At 44.7% G+C, this 18078-nt stretch overlaps 1 protein-coding gene across 1 annotated transcript in view; it reads right to left on the bottom strand.

The window, feature by feature from the left end:
* Nucleotides 1-18078, bottom strand: part of ADAMTS9 (ADAM metallopeptidase with thrombospondin type 1 motif 9) — a gene marked incomplete at its 5' end in the record, with an annotated part of 167331 nt that overhangs the window by 65554 nt on the left and 83699 nt on the right. The window contains 6 exons of the mRNA XM_081106532.1: nt 3036-3212; nt 5450-5611; nt 9866-10135; nt 12296-12463; nt 12595-12699; nt 15327-15449. Of these exons, the coding sequence (XP_080962658.1) occupies nt 3036-3212; nt 5450-5611; nt 9866-10135; nt 12296-12463; nt 12595-12699; nt 15327-15449 (1005 nt within the window). The remainder of the gene's footprint in view (nt 1-3035; nt 3213-5449; nt 5612-9865; nt 10136-12295; nt 12464-12594; nt 12700-15326; nt 15450-18078) is intronic.

Here is an 18078-nt window from a genome sequence, read left to right as displayed (position 1 = left end):
TTTAATATGAAAATGAGGTAGACAAAATTCATAAGTTGGCCACACAGAAACAAAAGCACAGTTCCTTCATAAATTCTCATTGTTCGGGTTGACAAACATTATTCCACATCACCTAACGCAAGGCTCAGAGACTGCTGTTAGGTTTGTCATGGAAAACACAAATGAGCAATTTCTCCTAGGCAAGAACAGTAGGCAAGATGGCCAGCCAGCAGATACACGGAGCATGGCGAAAGAGGGGTGCAATGGGACCAGCTTGCAGGGGTGACATCACTCACCTAGCCACCGTTTTCACTTTAATTATCTGATGAGTCAGCTTACTCTAGAAGGCTGCAGGTTTTTAACCTACTTTGGGCTGCGTTTGAGAGTACAGAGCCCTCTTTCCAATGCACCCCTCTAGTCAGGGGGCGTGTGCACTCACTACAGTCCGCAGCTGGGGCGGCTGCAGGAGCCACCCAAAGGCCTATCAGTGGAAGAACCTGATTTCAGTAACAAAACAGTACCGACGAAGAGTGCAAGGACACGTGAAAAGGCGGACAGAGAAGGCTGAATTTTTGGAGGATATTTCTTACAACCATGACTTAATCCACAGTGACTTGAGGCAGAACTAAGGGTCTAGAACAGGTTTGAACCCTATGTTTACAGGAGCTTCCTTTTAGAGACTGAAGCCATGCTAACAGTGATTTGGAGTTTCTTTCCTAAATATTGCTCCTTAGTTAAATTGTTGAACGGGCTGTCTCCATGTTGGCCTTGGAAGGCCTACTTGCTCAGGGGCCATTGCCTCTGGACACTACCTCCAGCATGGGAGTGCGTGGGGACAGAGGAGAAAGCAAGTGACCGAAGGGCTGTTACCCTTGGTCTCTCATAAACCTACAGTGCTTTCCTTTGAAAGCAACTTGTTAGCACCTCAAATGCACTTTTTGTTGTTGTTAATTTCACTGTCAGTTACAATGGTGGAGCACCATCAGAGTGGCTTTATGGCTAATAACACAATTCACTGAGGTATGCTTAAATTTAGAATTACTATGAAATTGTACCAAAGCATCCATAAAAATCAATAAACGTAAAACAAAAATCCTACCCTAAGAATCTAAAAGACTTACATATATATATAAGTAATATACTACAAATGTATATATTTAAATAAAATGCTTTTGATTTAAATTCTTAAAAATCACAGTTAAAAGCCTTGCAGGAGTGGCCTTGCCCCTAGACTGCAGAGGTATTTAAATATATATTTGAATAATGATCACTTTACAAAGGAAGCACTAAAATCAGAAGCAGCAAAATATGTGTAACAGAAAATTAAAATCTCTCTGTTTTTCTCTCTATGTGTTTCAGAAAACTCTTTGTAGGCCCAAGAAGAACAACTATAGTAAAAATAATGTAAAGTATTCAGTTAAATTAAATAGCAGATCATAATTTTAAAATTTAAGCACTTAAGCTCTTAAAATATCTGTGGGGGAGGGTGGTGATCCTGTGTAAAAAAGTTTCAGCTGAATTTAGAAAGGATGCTAAGAAGAGAACGCTATGGGAAATCAATATATGTTATATAGTGTATCACAGGGTAAACCTACGTTTGCCTGACCCTGTATATATACTATACAATATATATTACATTATTGTATTGTATTACAGTGGGTATACACACAGACACACACCCTCTGACGTTTAGATGTTTTTTGGTCAAATGAAAGAAACACAACTTGTTAGAGAGCTAGCAGATTTTTTGAAACATAACGTGACTGCGGTGCCGTGGACTGAGCGAACAGGGTGTAAATATACGGGCCCAAGAGGGAGAATTTCATGAGGAATAATATGTGATGGTGACTTGGGGAAGCTAAGAATGCCAGAGGATGTGCCTGGCATTCTAAGCACATTCCTATGTGCCAGTACCGCGGGCGAGATGCTCCAGGTGAAATGTACGTCAGATTCTGGCACTTCTAAGCTCTTCAGCAAAATCCTCACAGCCCAGGGAATAGCGCCCGTTGAGATGGGACGCTGAACGCCTCTAGAGTCCTACTTACTACAAGGTGCAGTGGTTATATCACTGTGTTCAACCTGGGACACGGCAACCTTGACTTAGAAGCGTCAACAGGTAGGAGCCATGTCACGTCAGTTAATCTGCTCTTTAGCTGGTCCCAGGAATAGTTACTACTCCTAGAACCACATGAAAAGCATTCTGGGTATGACCTAATATATTGTAATTTCAGCTTCAGTGCAATTAATGTGTTTACAGGAATGTTTAGTACATTTACTTGAAACGGCCCTAATGGCTCCACAAGTCACGGTACAACTTCGCCAGAGGATTGTTTTGACAGAGCTGATCCTTCTGTTTGCCAGGCATTGCCCCGGACTTCTGCACAGTGCGGAGCGGCAAGGCAGTCTCACCGTGCCCGCTAAGCGCCCAGCAAAGGAAGCCTAGGCCCAAAGCAAAAAATGGTCTTGAATGGGCTTCGTGTCTTCGTGGAAGAAAGAGAACATTTCAGACACGGTGAGAAGCACCAGGTCATGGAGTCCAGGTTGCTCTTTTGCATTTTCCAAATGACTTCAATCTATTTTATGGGCACAAGCTTTGAGGTGACTGTGGTGGGAGGTGTACCTGAGTCACTGCAGAACACATTGCTTTGGCCTCAATAAGCAGGCATTTCCCCCAAAGTCAAAAACACCATAGCTAAGGAAAGGAAGGTGCGCCTGCTAGTGAGCTGTCTGTGTAAATCACTTTGGAGCTGATCAATTACCTTAAGTTACTTAGTTTCTTTTAAAAAATCCAAACGTACCTCATCTAGTTCTTCTAGGGAAGGAAGCTACTCCCTGTCAGGAGGCACATGCACTCTGCAGAGTACCTTTGGCAACCTCACACAAAGCCATTCTGTTGTGTATCGATACGAAGAAAACAACAGCCTGCTTATCGCCAGGGAGTGAATGCCCTTGTGAGCATGACAACCGCCTGTCGCAGAGGAGGGCCTCAGAACGCCGCGGAACTGGGTGTATAGCTAGACAGCCTGGCTAACGAACATTAATAGTTAGGGCCGTACCGAACTCCAAGGGCCGGTGCTCCATGCCGCGTCTTGGGGACAAGCGTGCGGGTTACACCGCTCCCGGTCCGGAGGCTTGTCCAGAATTTCACAGCTCAGATCTGGAAAGCGCTCCCCGCTGGGCCGCTGACAGACCACCAGCCTGGTTCTCAGGCCTCCGCCACAGAGCTTGGAACACTGCGCAGAGGCAAAGGGAGGCGACAGTTAGCTGTCTGAACAGCCAATGCAAACTTTCTTTTCCCATAAGAAATTTTTCTCAGCCAAACTCTACCCTGGCACAGGGCAAGCAAGCCTCTGGACAAAAGCACTCTGACTTATCCACAGCCCACCTCCAACAGACTGGCGCTCTCTGGCTCAGGGGGGGGACTGCTTACCCAGGGCTTCCTCTCCCCCTGCTCGGAAGCTCTCAGAGACATGATCTCACCCAGAGGAGCGAATAATCATTTGCCCTATTTCACATGTGGGGCAACTAAGCTTACGAGAAGTTAATTAATCTGATAAGGTACATTTCATAGCCAGAGTTTAGACTAAGATTACAGTATAAAACCAAACATCAAATATGCAAAACACCACAGAGTTCCACCTAAAGGAAATAGTAATGACTTGGCGAGTTTTACTTCCTGGCAACCTCTCAGAAGCTGCGCCAACCTCTGGCTGTTCTGGGATGCCAATCTTTACGAGAAGCTATTTTACGTTATCTCCCAATCTTAGCACCACTCTGACCCTCCCCGCGGATGAACGCCCAGCGTGGCGGGTTGCTGGATCGGGTTCTGACTCCTGGCTGGATGCGAACTTCCGAGGCAGGGACGAGATGTGTTTCTTGGACGGAACCCCTGTGCTCACTTCCAGGAACACCGACGGGCGGCCTCCCTGCTGTGCCAGGGCCAGATCTCCCGCAGAATCCGGATGATCTGGTCTGTGCTGACAGCAAGCATCCCGCCAATGCCTGCCCTCTCCTGGCTCCAGTCCAATGACAGAAGCTTAATCATGGGCCCCACAGGACACAGCTTTTGAGGAGTTTTGGGAAAACCATGATACACGACTCTCAAAGCCTGACTCCCCCTTCCTGCCTTTCAGCCAAGGCCTCCAGAATGACGCACTGTCAACGAAAGTCAACAGAAACCTCCATGGGACTGCCCAGGACTACTGGGCTGCGTGCATGAAACCGTGACATATGGACACGATTCCCATTAGCCAGGGGCACTAGTGGGCCCAACCAGTTCATTTGCTTCCTCCCCCACCCCCTTTGGCACTGGGGTCTCCAAGATGTTAATCCTCATGTTTTATTTTATAAACTAGAGGCCCAATGCATGAAATTCGTGCAAGAGTAGGCCTTCCTTCCCCCGGCTGCCAGCACCGGCTTCCCTCCGGCACCCGGGACCCGGGCTTCCCTCCCAGCCTTGGCTTCATCCAAAAAGTTGTCCTAATTAGCATATTACACTTTCATTATTATAAATTGTACTGTCAAGACAGAAACACTCAAGAAGCTTTCAATATGTGATTTCCCTGTAAATTCAAAAGTAGAGAGATATTTTCTTGGTTAGTTAAACACAAAACAATAAGTATATAAGCCCTACATGCAATAGTGGTCGAAAGCCCATTTAATAATGATAGTAATGCTAATCATAACAATAATTATTACTACTACTAATAACTTGTATCATAGCAGTTGACTTTGCTTGAAGGCTATGTGCTAGGCATTTGACATGTACTCTCTCAAATAACAGTCATGATTATTATGAAGTTGATGCCATTATCATTCCCACGTATAGAAGAGGATACAGATGTTTGGCAACGTTCCAAGGCTGGGACTGGTACCCAGTTTTCCCTGGTCCAAAAACTCTATCGTCTTTCATCAGTCATAGCAGGCAACTCTTTAGAAAGGTCTAAAAGATAATAGCTGAAGAATTTCATTATTTGAGAATACAGCTAATTATTCACTGCCATGTTTAAAATGAGTCACCTTTGATAGGAAGAACAGAACCTATTAATTCTGGTTTTATCTGGGGTTTGAAATAATGACAGATTACACCATGAGAATAAGAGTGTATCAAAAGACCCCAAAACTATGAAGAAGATGGCAACATTTCCATTGACGAATTTTACATATATTTTCAATCACTTTAAAAGATTCCTCCATTTTTTAACCAGCAGAGGTTAACAATATAAATTAGCATTTATCTGCATTCTTTCCTCATTTTTCTAACCTGCTTAATCAAGCTGTCTATAATTGATCAAAAATGCACTTTTAAAGTAGTCTAGCATTAAGACAGGTCTCCTAGTTAATTCCAAAATAAAGAAGCTTTAACTGGAGCTAGTTCTTCTTCCTTCAAATAAACTATGAACAATAACACAACTTGGTCAGCAAAATTACTGTTTTTCCCAAAGCACGTACAAAGGGCCTTTACTCTCACCTCTCCCCAGCTGCCATAAGCCCACCGCGGACATGGGCCGGACTCGCAGGCTCTTTGCTCATCGGGTTTGATTCTTTCCACACAGTCACTTGCGGGGTATCCGTTCTCATCCTGACATACAACGACACGCCGCTGGGACCCGCCAGCACAGGTACTAGAACACTGAACACATCAGACATCAGTCAACAGGTCAATCCTCATCTCGATTTCCATTTTAGGATCATAAAAAACAGCTGAGGGGAAGGTCAGAGGCAAGTGGGGCAGAAATTGTTCACAATGGACAGAAAGCAATTGTGAGAACTTCCCTTCTGTGAGGTTGTTTCATGTGCAAGTCTTAAAATAAATACCCCGAGGGCAGAAACGTGCTTCTCCTTTGTACGCGTTAGGCCTTGAGCAGGTGTCCGATCAATGTCCAATGGACATTTATAAACCTTTATTTGTACATGTCAGTGTTCAGTACATGTCTATGAGTGATAATGTGCGGTGGTTTCCAAAGCAGCCTTATTTATGGTCCTCCTTTATCTTCTCCTGGCCTCTGACAGGTACACAGGTGTGGACTGACCCCCAGTCTACTGAGAAAGTCTTTTCTTTCCAAAAGTCCAAGTGCTCATTTAGAACCAACTTGGGGCTTCCCTTACAGCCCGGGAGTCAAATGACATGCTTAACGCTTAACGAGTAGCCAGTTGTGGAAACGAAGCTTTCATGTTAACTCATTCACTTACATGGAGCACCACTTAGACGTCAGTTTCTCACAAGTCATGTTCCCATCTCTCCCTTCACAATAGGGTCTGCTTTCGTGGCGGATGGTAGCAAGGTTTGTTCCCTTCCTTATTTCTATTTCCCAATGAACTCCCTTGAATTCCATAGGGACCAACCTCTCTCCGAATGGAGGCTCAGTCTAGCACTCCCTCTCATGGCTGTTCCTAGAATTATGTTTGCATTGCAGCTAGGTTCCCACGCGGGCTTCTCATAGCTCTCTTATTTATCTACATCTTCAGTGTGTTTTTCTTCCCATAACTTCGTTATCTTTTGAAACCCAATGTGTTTGCTAGTATCCTTCACTCTGACCCCTCACAGTTCGCCTATGTGATAACCATCTAGTCCTCAGAGCAAAGCCATTCCCACCACTTATCATCTCCAATGCACTGGCGACAATGTTTTGAGTTCCGGGTTCTGGTGGCTGACTTGTGCTTTCTATCACACCTCAGCCCACACCTGCGTTATTTCAAAATACCTGCCAATACTGCTTCTTGCTGGTCAGCTTTTTCTTATAACCATCTGAATGTGCTTTGCTTATTACATTGGCCCTCAGTTCAATTTCCCTACCGATGCTTGTTAAAATATGAGTGGCTTAAAAATATATTGGGTTTAAGTTTAAAACATGTATAAAGGAAGAAAATAGATTTATGAATTCTGTCTGAGAAAATATTTAGGGAATTTTCGATTACCTAAGTTTTTGAATGTTTTAAAATATTCTACCTCTATTTTCAGATGGTCTGGTACACTTACTCTAAACTTGAAAATATTTGTTTTCTACTTTTTAAACAGCTTAATCCATAATAAAAAACACAGAGAACTATTATTTTAATTAGCTTTGTTTGGGGACGAGAATTTAAAATGTTTGGGAGGCTCTTCCACATATAAATAGTTTTGGAATATATCTTCTGGCCTTTGAATTTTTCCCTTCATAACAAAATCTTGTATCATTCCTTTATTAAGCCTCCTGTGAGTGTTATGGCCCAACAAAATGGTAAACTCCTCAAGGGAGGGCTCAATGGCATCACGGACTTCCCTGTCACTCCCAGAACACTGGTCTCAGGTTTTATTGCTGGTTCCATTCACGTTTCTGGAATCGGTACCTCTATAAGCCACAGGCTACCCCCTTCAATACAGCCCAGGGGAGCAAGCACGGTCCCTCATTTACAGCTCCATTGGCCAATCAGATGCTTCCTCCTGAGGCTCTGACGGAAAGGTGGCGAGAGTGCTCCTAGGGGGGCCAAGCAATTGAACGGCCCAGCCCTGGAATCGCACCGCACATTTCCAAACCCAGGCGGGCCTGGGTCTCTCTCCTCCCGCACACACGTGGAGTGTTGCCCGGGAACAGTGCCTAGGTTGCAGAATTTCTTGTGGTCCCTCTTTTGTTAACAAGTTTCCTATTCTCTTTAGATGACATATTTTTCTTGGTAGACGTTGAACAAAGCCCTGCTCCTATTATCCCCGCTGCACAAAACAAGGAAAAATGGCCTTTAGAAAACCCAGAGGTAGGGACATCTTACCTGTGCCATATATTTCCCCTACAACTGGCAGCACAATTCTCTTGTAAGGCCTGTCTATTAAGATACTCTGCCCATCCCTGGTCAAGCTGTACGTGGAACAAGCTGGACCAATCAGACTCATTTGGGAATTTGAATACCGAGTAGAGTAACTCAAGGGTGGTTCAGAGGTGAAAGGGATTCATTAAGACAGAAAGTCCTTAAAGAAGTTATTCTTTAGTTACTGGTCCATCTAGATCAGGATTTGGCAAACCCCAGCCGGAGGGCCAAATTGAGGGCCAAATCTGGCCTGCCACTTGTTTTTATAAATAAAGTTTTATTGAAACACAGCCATGCCTGTCCATGTATTGTCTGTGCCTGCTTTTGTGCTGCTACAGCAGCAGAGCTGGTTAGTTGTGTCAGAGACTGTATGGTCCACAGAGATAAAAATGTCACTGTCTGGCCCTTTGCAGAAGAGAACTGCCAAAGCCTGAGCTAGATCCCCGAAGGTGCTCAGGTCCCTGCTTGTGCTGGGGCTAAGTGAATGCTTTTACTTGAGTCAGTTTTCGTTTCTTTTGCTTGCAACCAGAGACCCCGAATTGAGAACACACAGAAAACCTCACACAGGGTTTGCGAAATCTAGTGTAAAACGAGGTCCTTACTCTAGAATCCAGCATAAACTTGACATTCGCATTCTCTCGTGTTCAGGATTCTTTGCTGCCTTTTCTGCCACGGAGGCAGGAAGACCCCGCACACTCCTGAGAGCAGGTCAGGCAGCACAGGCCGGCCTGAGAATCATGGTCCTTAACTTAGAAAAAATCCCCAAACAAAAAACAGGCACACTGGGGGGAAGAATGGTGCTGCCCACGGCTGCAAAAGGTGACCTAATCCTCCCTAATTGGGAACTCTGCCCAGGGCAGAAGCATTCCGTCTGAAAGGAATGCACTTTCCCAAATGCAGTCCCAAATAAGAACAGCTTTCAAATGTTTTTTAAGAACTTCCTAGGGCTATCCTTAGAACACACATGCATGCGTTCCGTACTCTTCAATCAGAAGAACTGGGACACCCTGTGGGTACCTCCCTTAGTCACCCTTTGATTCCCTTCTGAGCCAGGCGAAGGGAGACAAGCAGGAAGCAAGCCGGGAGCAGGAGATGGCAAAGGTCCAGCCACTTGGCCGAGGGACAACCCACACTCGCAAATGTGCCGCGGCTGGTCAGGAATCCCGGAGCGTCGGTGTGACTCCCTGAACAGCCACGTGAGAAACAGACAGCCGCCTTCTAATCCTTTTGAGTCCACACATAATTATACACAATTAGCAGGACTAGAAGGAAACGTAGCGAATCACCAGAAAGAAGACCCCGAGTGACGGGTCAGCCCTGACTCCGCAGGCCGTGCTTCCTGGCTCCCTGCGGCTTCATGAGACATGGCCAGTCACCACAATGTCATCTTTTTTTTTTTGAAAATTATTTAGTAAAAAATAAAACATTCCAAAGTATATCTTTTCTTCGAATACTGGATATTTTTCAAGGTCTCCTCGATTTGAAGGACAATGGTAATAATAAAGATGATGGCTGACATCTATTACGGTCTCCCTCCGTGGCATGCAGCGTGCCAAGCACTTTATTGGCATGGTTGCATTTGATTCTTACAGCCCAGCAAAGCCAGAACGATGGTTCACTTTGTTTTACAGAGGAGGGAACTGAGGCTCGAAGAGGATGCTACTTCCCCTTTCAGCTCAGATTTCACCCGGCCTCCTGTGTCACCCACCCCTCCCCCAGGACAATGATCTACTGCCACACGCTCTGACACCTCACGGGTCTGGGAAATAGCGAAAAGGAAAATGAGGCTCGCGAAGCTCTCCCTTTCAGAAAAGCGTCTCTGCCCCTTTAACACCCCCAGGCTCCTGCATCGTGGCCTTCACAGGGCCTTCTGGAGGCCACCGCACCCAGCAGGGACACTCCCTTCTCCCCCCAGTCAAGGGAGCTTGTGACGCCTTCTCAGGGACTGCAATGAACCCACTGCGGTTCACCCCCAAAACAAGCGAAAATGCATGTTGTGAGAAAAAATGCTCCAAAGGTGTTTCTAGTCCATGCCCCACTGCACCCCCAACACCGCCTCCGGTGGGAGAAGAAGGCAAATTAGGAAAAGACTCGTCACACTCACTGCTCCCCAGGGGCCGGTCCTCCACTGGTTCCCCCCCAGCACGTGGGTCTGGCTGGGGCCGAGGCTCCTGGGGTGGTAGCCCGCGTTCTGGAAAGGGTGCTGAGCAAGGCCCCTGTCTGGGGCCTGGCGCGGGCACGGTGGCAGCGAGCAGTCCTGCGCGGTTTCTGGGATATAATCTGTGTCACACTGGCTCTGATCAATCACGTGGTCACTGTAGTCCACACACATCACTTGCCGGGTCGTCCTACCGTGCCCACACGTCACGGAACACTAGAGGGAACGGTCAGGAAGAGAAGGGGTCAGTCACTCAGCAGTCAGGAACTCATGAATGTGCATGTTTTGTAAATTGTCCCCTCCTCACCCAGTTGACCAGGTCAAAACCTTGTCTCCTCCCTTTTCTTCCCATCCCGTCCCATTTCATTAAGAAATGATTTAGCTCAGAGGTCAAAACATAACCCCAGCCCAGCCACTTCTCACCACCTCCTCCATCACCTCTCTCGTCCAAGCCATCATCTTCCCTTGCCGGGACTACTGCAGTAGCCTTCCCTGTGGGCTCCTGCTTATAACCTTGACCCTGACCCCAGGTCTGCTATCTCCATATCACAACAGTGACCCTTGCAAACAAAAGCCATGCCATGTCATTCCCTCCAATGACAAGTGACTTTCCAATTCCTCATCCTGGCAGCTGACATGCCTCATCTGGGTCCCTTTGCCACAAGTGGCTGAGTACTGAGCGTTGGAGCAAAGGAGTGTAGAAATGTTATTAGAATCAGCCGCTAGCTGGACAGCAATCCACTTTCTACGGTCATGTCAGAGCATGTCTTCTTCCCCGTTGGACATTAGTCAAGGTCCAAAGTCCTTACTTGAATTATGGACCCTTCGTGATATGGCCACCAGCTATTGCTTTGACACACCTCCTATCACTCTCCACTCCCTGCGTTCCAGCCAAATGGCCTTTTGGATGCTTCGTTAACCCGCCAAGGACACGCACATCTCAGGCGGGTGCACCTGCTGTTCCACATGGGTACCCACGTGGCTCACTCCCTCATTCCCTCAGTCCTGCTCAATCAACGTCAGTCCTTTCCCGACCACCTTGTCTGAGAGCATGTCCCAGCTTTCTCTAGGCCAGGGGTGGGCAAACTTTTTGACTCGAGGGCCACAATGGGTTCTTAAACTGGACCGGAGGGCTGGAACAAAAGCATGGATGGAGTGTTTGTGTGAACTAATATAAATTCAAAGTAAACATCATTACATAAAAGGGTACGGTCTTTTTTTTCAATAGCTTTATTCATTTCAAACAGGCCAGATCTGGCTTGCAGGCCATAGTTTGCCCACGGCTGCTCTAGGCCATTCCTGGGCTAAAGTATCCCTGCACTTACCAGCATCACTCCCTGTTCTATATCACATACCTATTTCTCATTTTCTCAGTGGTTGAAATAATCTCCATGAAGGCAAGGAGTTTATTATCGGTTGTTCACTGCTCTTTGTCCAGTGAGCTTTAACAAATACCTGCTGAGTAAACAGTTGTACCCGACGTATGTATGTATGTATGTATGTATGTATGTATGTATGTTTGGAGACTCAAAGCATGAGGATGAGATTACCTATCATTTATTGAGCATCTACTTTGTGCTACATATTTGAACATATATAATCTCAAATAATTCCCACCACAACCTTGGAGGTAGGTACTTTTTGGTCTTCTCTGGAGAGCAGAAGAAACTAAGGCTCCAGGTCTTCAACCGGACAGCTCAGGCCACGCGGCCAGTAAACGACAAGGCCTGGGTGTGCACACAGCTCTGTCTGCATCCGCCTCTCAAATTTTACATACGTTATGATGTCTTTGACATATTAGCCTGTTTTCCTCCTGATGTCTCCTCGTCTATCCTCAGTTTGTATTTCCTGGACTCGCCTATCCTCAGTTTGTATTTCCTGGACTCTGGTTTTGACAGGGCAGAAAGCAGAAGTTGCCTGAAGACAAATACTTTTTCACTTTTGGAAAATCCCGTAGATGCTGCCTGGTGTGCACAGAGGCCAGGTCGCAGCCCCGGAGGAGGGTTCTCACTGTCTACTCTTGGCAGCGAAGCCCAGAGCCACTGGACTCCAAGGGACCGCAGGGTGCAGGAGGCACCCAGACTTCGCCACTGTGGGTCCCATACACACCTACGACATTCTGATGTGACTGGTTTCCATTCAGCCCCACTGGAGAGGGGCTTGTGTCCATTGTAAATTGATTTACATGTTTTTTTAAATGTGCATTTCTTGTACACCTGGCTAAGATTTATACCAGCTGCACATATATGAAGCACGATTAAAATCACAATCTAAGTCCGATTCTAAAATATTACCCATGGCCATCTGAGGCCTCCTATTAGTCCTCCCCCTTACTGCTCCCCAATCCGCCCCCAGCCCCCAAATTCTCTCGCTTACAGGGCTCCAGTCCAAAGCCTTCCACTGGCCACAGGGGGTCCCCACACATTCCTCCTCTGCCAGTGGTCGCGGCAGGGCCGTGCAGGCGCTCTCATCAGCCACGGAGCCGTCCTCTTCCCGGCAGCTGACATACCTCATCCGGGTCCCTTTCCCACAGGTGGCTGAGCACTGGGTGTTGGAGCAAAATCATGCAGAGATGTTACTGGAGGCGGTCGCTACCTGGACAGTGATCCACTTTCCATGGTCATGTCAGAGAGCACCTCCCCCCCCCCGACAGCTCCTCCCATCTGATCTCTTACTGGAGTCCAAGACCCAAATCTCCACTGGGTTCTTGGGGCGCCGTGCGTGTTCCTCCTTGCTTCGGGGACAGCCGGCGGAGGGTGACAAGGTGGCAATTCGCAGTCCTAGATGTGAGAAGGGGGGACACCAGTTACCTTTACGTCAGTGCACTCTTTCATGGTCATGGCAAAGAAAAATAGAAAAACTGAAAATTCTAACACTTCAGATTTGTGTGTGATTTTGAGAGATATCAAGTAACATGCTATCTGTCAGCTCCAATTTCTTTTTTAAAAAAATCTTTTAAAAAATCATTGATTTATGGAAAGAGTGAAAATGGGGGGGAGGGGCGGGTGGAGAAAAAGAGAGAAACACCAATGTAACAGGGAAACATCGATTGGCTGCCTCCCATATGCATCCTGACTGGGGATTGAACCCGTGACCTTTCAGTGAACTGGATGGCACTCCAATCAACTGAGCCGCACTGGCCAAGGCCAGCCCCAATTTCATTAATTGTAAATGGAATATAATTTGAGTCAATTTGTGGGCGCCTTTTAGGTGTCTACTTAATGATTTTTAATACCATATTTACTAACCTGTTCAAGTGGAAAGAGGAAAAAATATTGTAAAATGGCAGATAAGTTGGGAAAGAGCAGAATATCCTTTTAAAGTGATCAATTGTTAATTTTTCAAAATTCTGAAGGCCAAACTTTGTTCCCAAACTTCAATTAGTTTCCTCATCAGAATTCGCTGATCATGAACTTGCTTTCTGAGTTTACTTAAAGATAACTCCTGAGGTCCTGAAGGTCAAATCTAGATAGAAGAGCTATATTCCATATTCCGATGACTAGGTTTATATGACACCCCTCAATCACTGCAGAGAAACACCCCTCTAATGAATGAGGCCATCGGTGTGTAGATAACATTCCCAGACTTACAAATAGGAAAAGAGAAGCACACCCCTCCTCACATTCACTCCCAGCCTCAGCGGTTAGCAAATGTTCTTTGGTTCAATATTCGTCCGTAAAACGCCTGCGATGTTATGCACAGTGTGAAGGGCTGGGAGAAGGAGGCATCCTTGACTTCAGGGAGCTTAGGATCTGAATGGGACATTCTGACCTCACCTATTCCTCTGTCCATGGTCCAGAGAAAGCCACAGCGATATTTTCATACTGAGAAGAAATGAGTCACGTGCTGCAACTGTGGGGCTGCCCTCTAGTCCCATGGATATTATGAAACAGTTGAGAGAGAAATGTATGTTATGAATTTCTAAGGGAGCTGCTAAGTCCTTACTTCCTGGCTGCTCAGATGTAATACTTAGCAGTACAGGCCTATATAATATGGTGATTTGAAATATTTCAGTAAAATAATAAAAATAAAGACGACACAACTCATAAGTTGTGTTTGGTTAATTGATCAGCAGTGACAGCATGGACGGCACTGCCCTATTCCTTTATTTTTCTGACACGCCTCCTCCCCAGACAACCATGGCGACATGCATAGACTAAGGGTGTCAGTACAGGGCCCGTGCCCTGCCGGATGGAGCCTGGGAGCACAAGTTCTGGGCATGGTCTGTGCTCAGATTTGGTCTTCGGCAATTAGCAAAGCTGATGTGCAAACCCAAGTCTCTGCTTCACAAAAAAGGAAGCCCAAATCAAGGCCCACACAGAGTGGTGTGCTGGGGAGTGATCGCCAACGAGCTCTCAAGGAAAACATGTGCATGTTTTTGTGTAGAGAGATATATGTTTACACATGCACATATATGCCTCTTATAAATTTTACTGATATAAAGGATACACAGCATACAATTTACAAATAACAATAAAGTATAGAATTCTTCATTTAGAATTCCATACAGTCAATTGATTCTCACAGAATAGCTTTGATGATTTTTGCTAAACTCTGCAATCTGTTCCCAAACTATGGTTGTAATTGCCAGACAAGTGTGGTTCTGACATAAATGTTAGCTGATGTTTTGTTTACTTTTAAGCATAAGGTGAAAGTGAAGCAATAAAGATGTACGTACAAACGTGGCTCATTCACCAATGCCATGAGCGATTTCTTTGTGAAACCAGATAGTGATTTTCAAACACCGGAAAAATATTTCTTTAATTTTTGTGCTATTCATAATGTAACAGCTACGGACACTAGACTCTTTTAAGTTTTATTTGCATGATTGCTATTTTCTCCATCACCTTCTTACGTCTAAATAATCAACCAAACAGTGAATAAAACCCTGGAATATGTAATATTTGCTGACTTCTGTGCTGTAAATACTCTCACCATGGCTAGTCCAAGCCACCAACTTGATGTCAAGTTGGGCAGAGATAGACAGTAGCCACTGTTATACAATATCTCCAGCACACCGACACGCGCACAGGTAAGAACCTCAAGAGCACAGTCGATAGTGAGATGCAGGAACAAGCCAGCACCGGGACCTGCTGCCTGAACAGACGACACTATTTGCTGAACCTTATGTTGAAATCATTAAAACAACGAAGAAAAAAACACCCAACAATCAACATCTGCCATCCAATAAGAATCAGAATCAAACCTACATACATTCCAAATGACCAGAGAAGAACAAAACTGCTACATCAAAATACTAGATTAAAAATGTAACAAATAAGTAAATCCAGAACAATTTAATGAACGGTTTTCTCTACCTACATATTTGCCTATCAAAAGAGCCTCTAGGAAATTTTGGCATCTCAGTGCCCAAAGCCAATAAGGGAGTTGAACGAAGGAGACTCACCTGGACCTCAGCTGGTCTAGCTGCTGCGCTGCAGACATTGACATCCACCACTGACACGCCATAGGTCCCAACGATGCATTGCACCACTCTGTGCTGGTATCCCCGTCCACAAGTGACACTGCACTGGGGGAAAGGAACAAAACACAAGTATATACGATTCAGCAACATTTCTCTTCCCCTTATTTTCCACATAACATTCTACAAGAGAAAAAATAGTTCCATCACTGTGGCCAGAGGGTAGGCACCCAAAGAAATTAGGTAAAGTAGGCAATCCTGCTTTATACAAATTATCACAACGCTTGAAATTATTTCTATCTCCATTGAAATGATACTGTAGGAGTTCAGTTCCTTAACTGTGAATCCATGGAAGGAGGAGAATACATTTCAATAATTTTTACACCTTTCACACTATAGTTACCAGAACCATGACAAATAGTATGGTAGGTCCTCAAAGAATTTAATATAGAATTTCCATACAACCCAGAAATTCCTCTTTTAGGTATATATCCAAAAGAATTGAAAACAGAGTCTCAAAGAGAGATTAATATACTCACATGTATTAGTAGCAGCATTAGTCACAATAGCCAAAAAATGAAAGCAACCCAAGTGTCCTTCAACAGACGAATGCATAAGCAAAGTATGCTACATACACACAATGGATTATTATTCAGCCTTAAAACTTTTAGGAAGAAAATGATATTATGTCTATGAAATAATCCAGTCCCAATAGGACAGATAATGATTCTACTTCCAGAGGCATCCAGAATAGTCAAATGCATAGATGTAGGGTGTGGCTATAGGGTTAAGCCTCGGACTAACCTGTTGGCAAAGCCACAAACAAGTCCCAGTTTAGAGGGCAGCGCCCTCTTAGCATAATTAGGCTTGACCTTATGACACTCCCTAGATCTTATCTGGGTAGCTAATGGGCTGAGGGAGATGCAGCAAGTGCTGCCAAAATAAGTGAAACTCACAAGAACATTGTAACTATGGTGACTACTACCTTATTTACCTCTGGCTATAAAATAAAGGCTCAGCTTGCCTCTGGATCTCTCTCTGAGGCCTCAGCCAGGCACAGGAAGATCCACCTAGACCAGTGATGGCGAACCTTTTGAGCTCGGCGTGTCAGCATTTTGAAAAACCCTAACTTAATTCTGGTGCCGTGTCACATATAGAAATTTTTTCATATTTGCAACCATAGTGAAACAAAGACTTATATTTTTGATATTTATTTGATATATTTAAATGCCATTTAACAGAGAAAAATCAACCAAAAAAATGAGTTCGCGTGTCACCTCTGACACGCGTGTCATAGGTTCGCCATCACTGCCCTAGACCCAGCTTACTCCCTTGGTCTGTCTTTTCTTCATCCTTCGCCACCCTCCCTCAGGCTTGCGACCCCTTGGCTGAGCTGGCTCGGACACATAGAGAATGCAGACTAGTGGTTGCCAGGGGCTGGGTGGAGGGCAAATGGGCAGTTATTTAATGGGTAGAGGTTTTTTTAAATTTAATTCTCTCCTGAGGATTTTATTTTTATTGATTTAAGAGAGGGAGAGAGAGGGGGGGGGAGAAACATTGATGTGAGAAAGAAATATTGATTTGTTGCCACCTATATGTATGCGCCCCAACTGGGGATTGAGCCTTACAACCTTCTGGTGTATAAGCTGATGCTCCAACCAACTGAGCCACCTGGCCAGGGCAATGGGTAGGATTTTCATTTTGCAAGATGAAAAGTTCTGGATATTGGTTGCACAGCAATATAAATATACTCAAGACTATTGAACTATACACTTAAAAATGGTAAGGATGGTAAATTTTATGTTATCGGTATTTAACCACAATTACAAAATTTTAATAATAGGATAAGGACTTGAATAGACATTTTTCCAAAGAAGATATACAAATGGCCAACAAGCTCATGAAAAGATGGCCAACAAGTCCTTAGGGAAATACAAGTCAAAACCTTAGGTGTCATAATTAAAAAGTGGGAAAATAAGAAGTGTTGGCAAGGATGTAGATAAACTGGAACCTTTGTGTGTTATTGGTAGAAATGTAAAAGGATGCGGGTTCTGTGGTAAACTGGTGGTTAAAACGTTAAACCCAGAATGACCACATAACTCATCAACACCACTCTTAGGTATATGCCCCAAAGAATTGAAATCAGCTACTAAAAAGAACACTCATTCATAGCAGCATAATTCACAATCTCCAAGAGGCGTGAGTAACCCAAATATCCAATGAGGGATGACTGGATAAACAAGTGTGATATACCCATACAATGGAATATTACACAGCCATAAAAAGGAACAGAGTAAAGAGGTGTGCTACAATGTGGATCACCCCTAAAAACATGCTACATAAAAGAGCCATACACAAAAGGTCCAATATTGCATGATCCCATTTATATGACATACTTAGAATAAGTAAATACATGGAGGCAGAAAGCAGACTGTGGGCTCCAGGGGCTCCAGGGAGGAGCAGACGGGAGTAACTGCTCAGTGAGTGTTCTGGGGGCCATGGGAATGTTCTGGAAGTAGACACAGGTGGTGGTTGCACACCATGAACGCACTAAATGACACTGACTTGTTCACTTTGAAGTGGTTAATTTTGTACATGAATTTTACTTCAATTAAAAAAGCCCAAGTCTAATTTTAATATTATAAAAATACTTTGTATAAAAATGTTTTAAGAAAATCATATACATATTAATAATGTAATCTCTGCAGTGCAGAGTTAGAAGTATGTTTGGTTTTCT

The sequence above is a fragment of the Myotis nattereri genome (assembly GCF_964212035.1).
Source record: "Myotis nattereri genome assembly, chromosome: 14".
Classification (NCBI taxonomy): Eukaryota; Metazoa; Chordata; class Mammalia; order Chiroptera; family Vespertilionidae; genus Myotis; species Myotis nattereri.
Note: the sequence above shows the minus strand (reverse complement) of the source record. Positions and strands in the feature narration are given on the sequence as shown.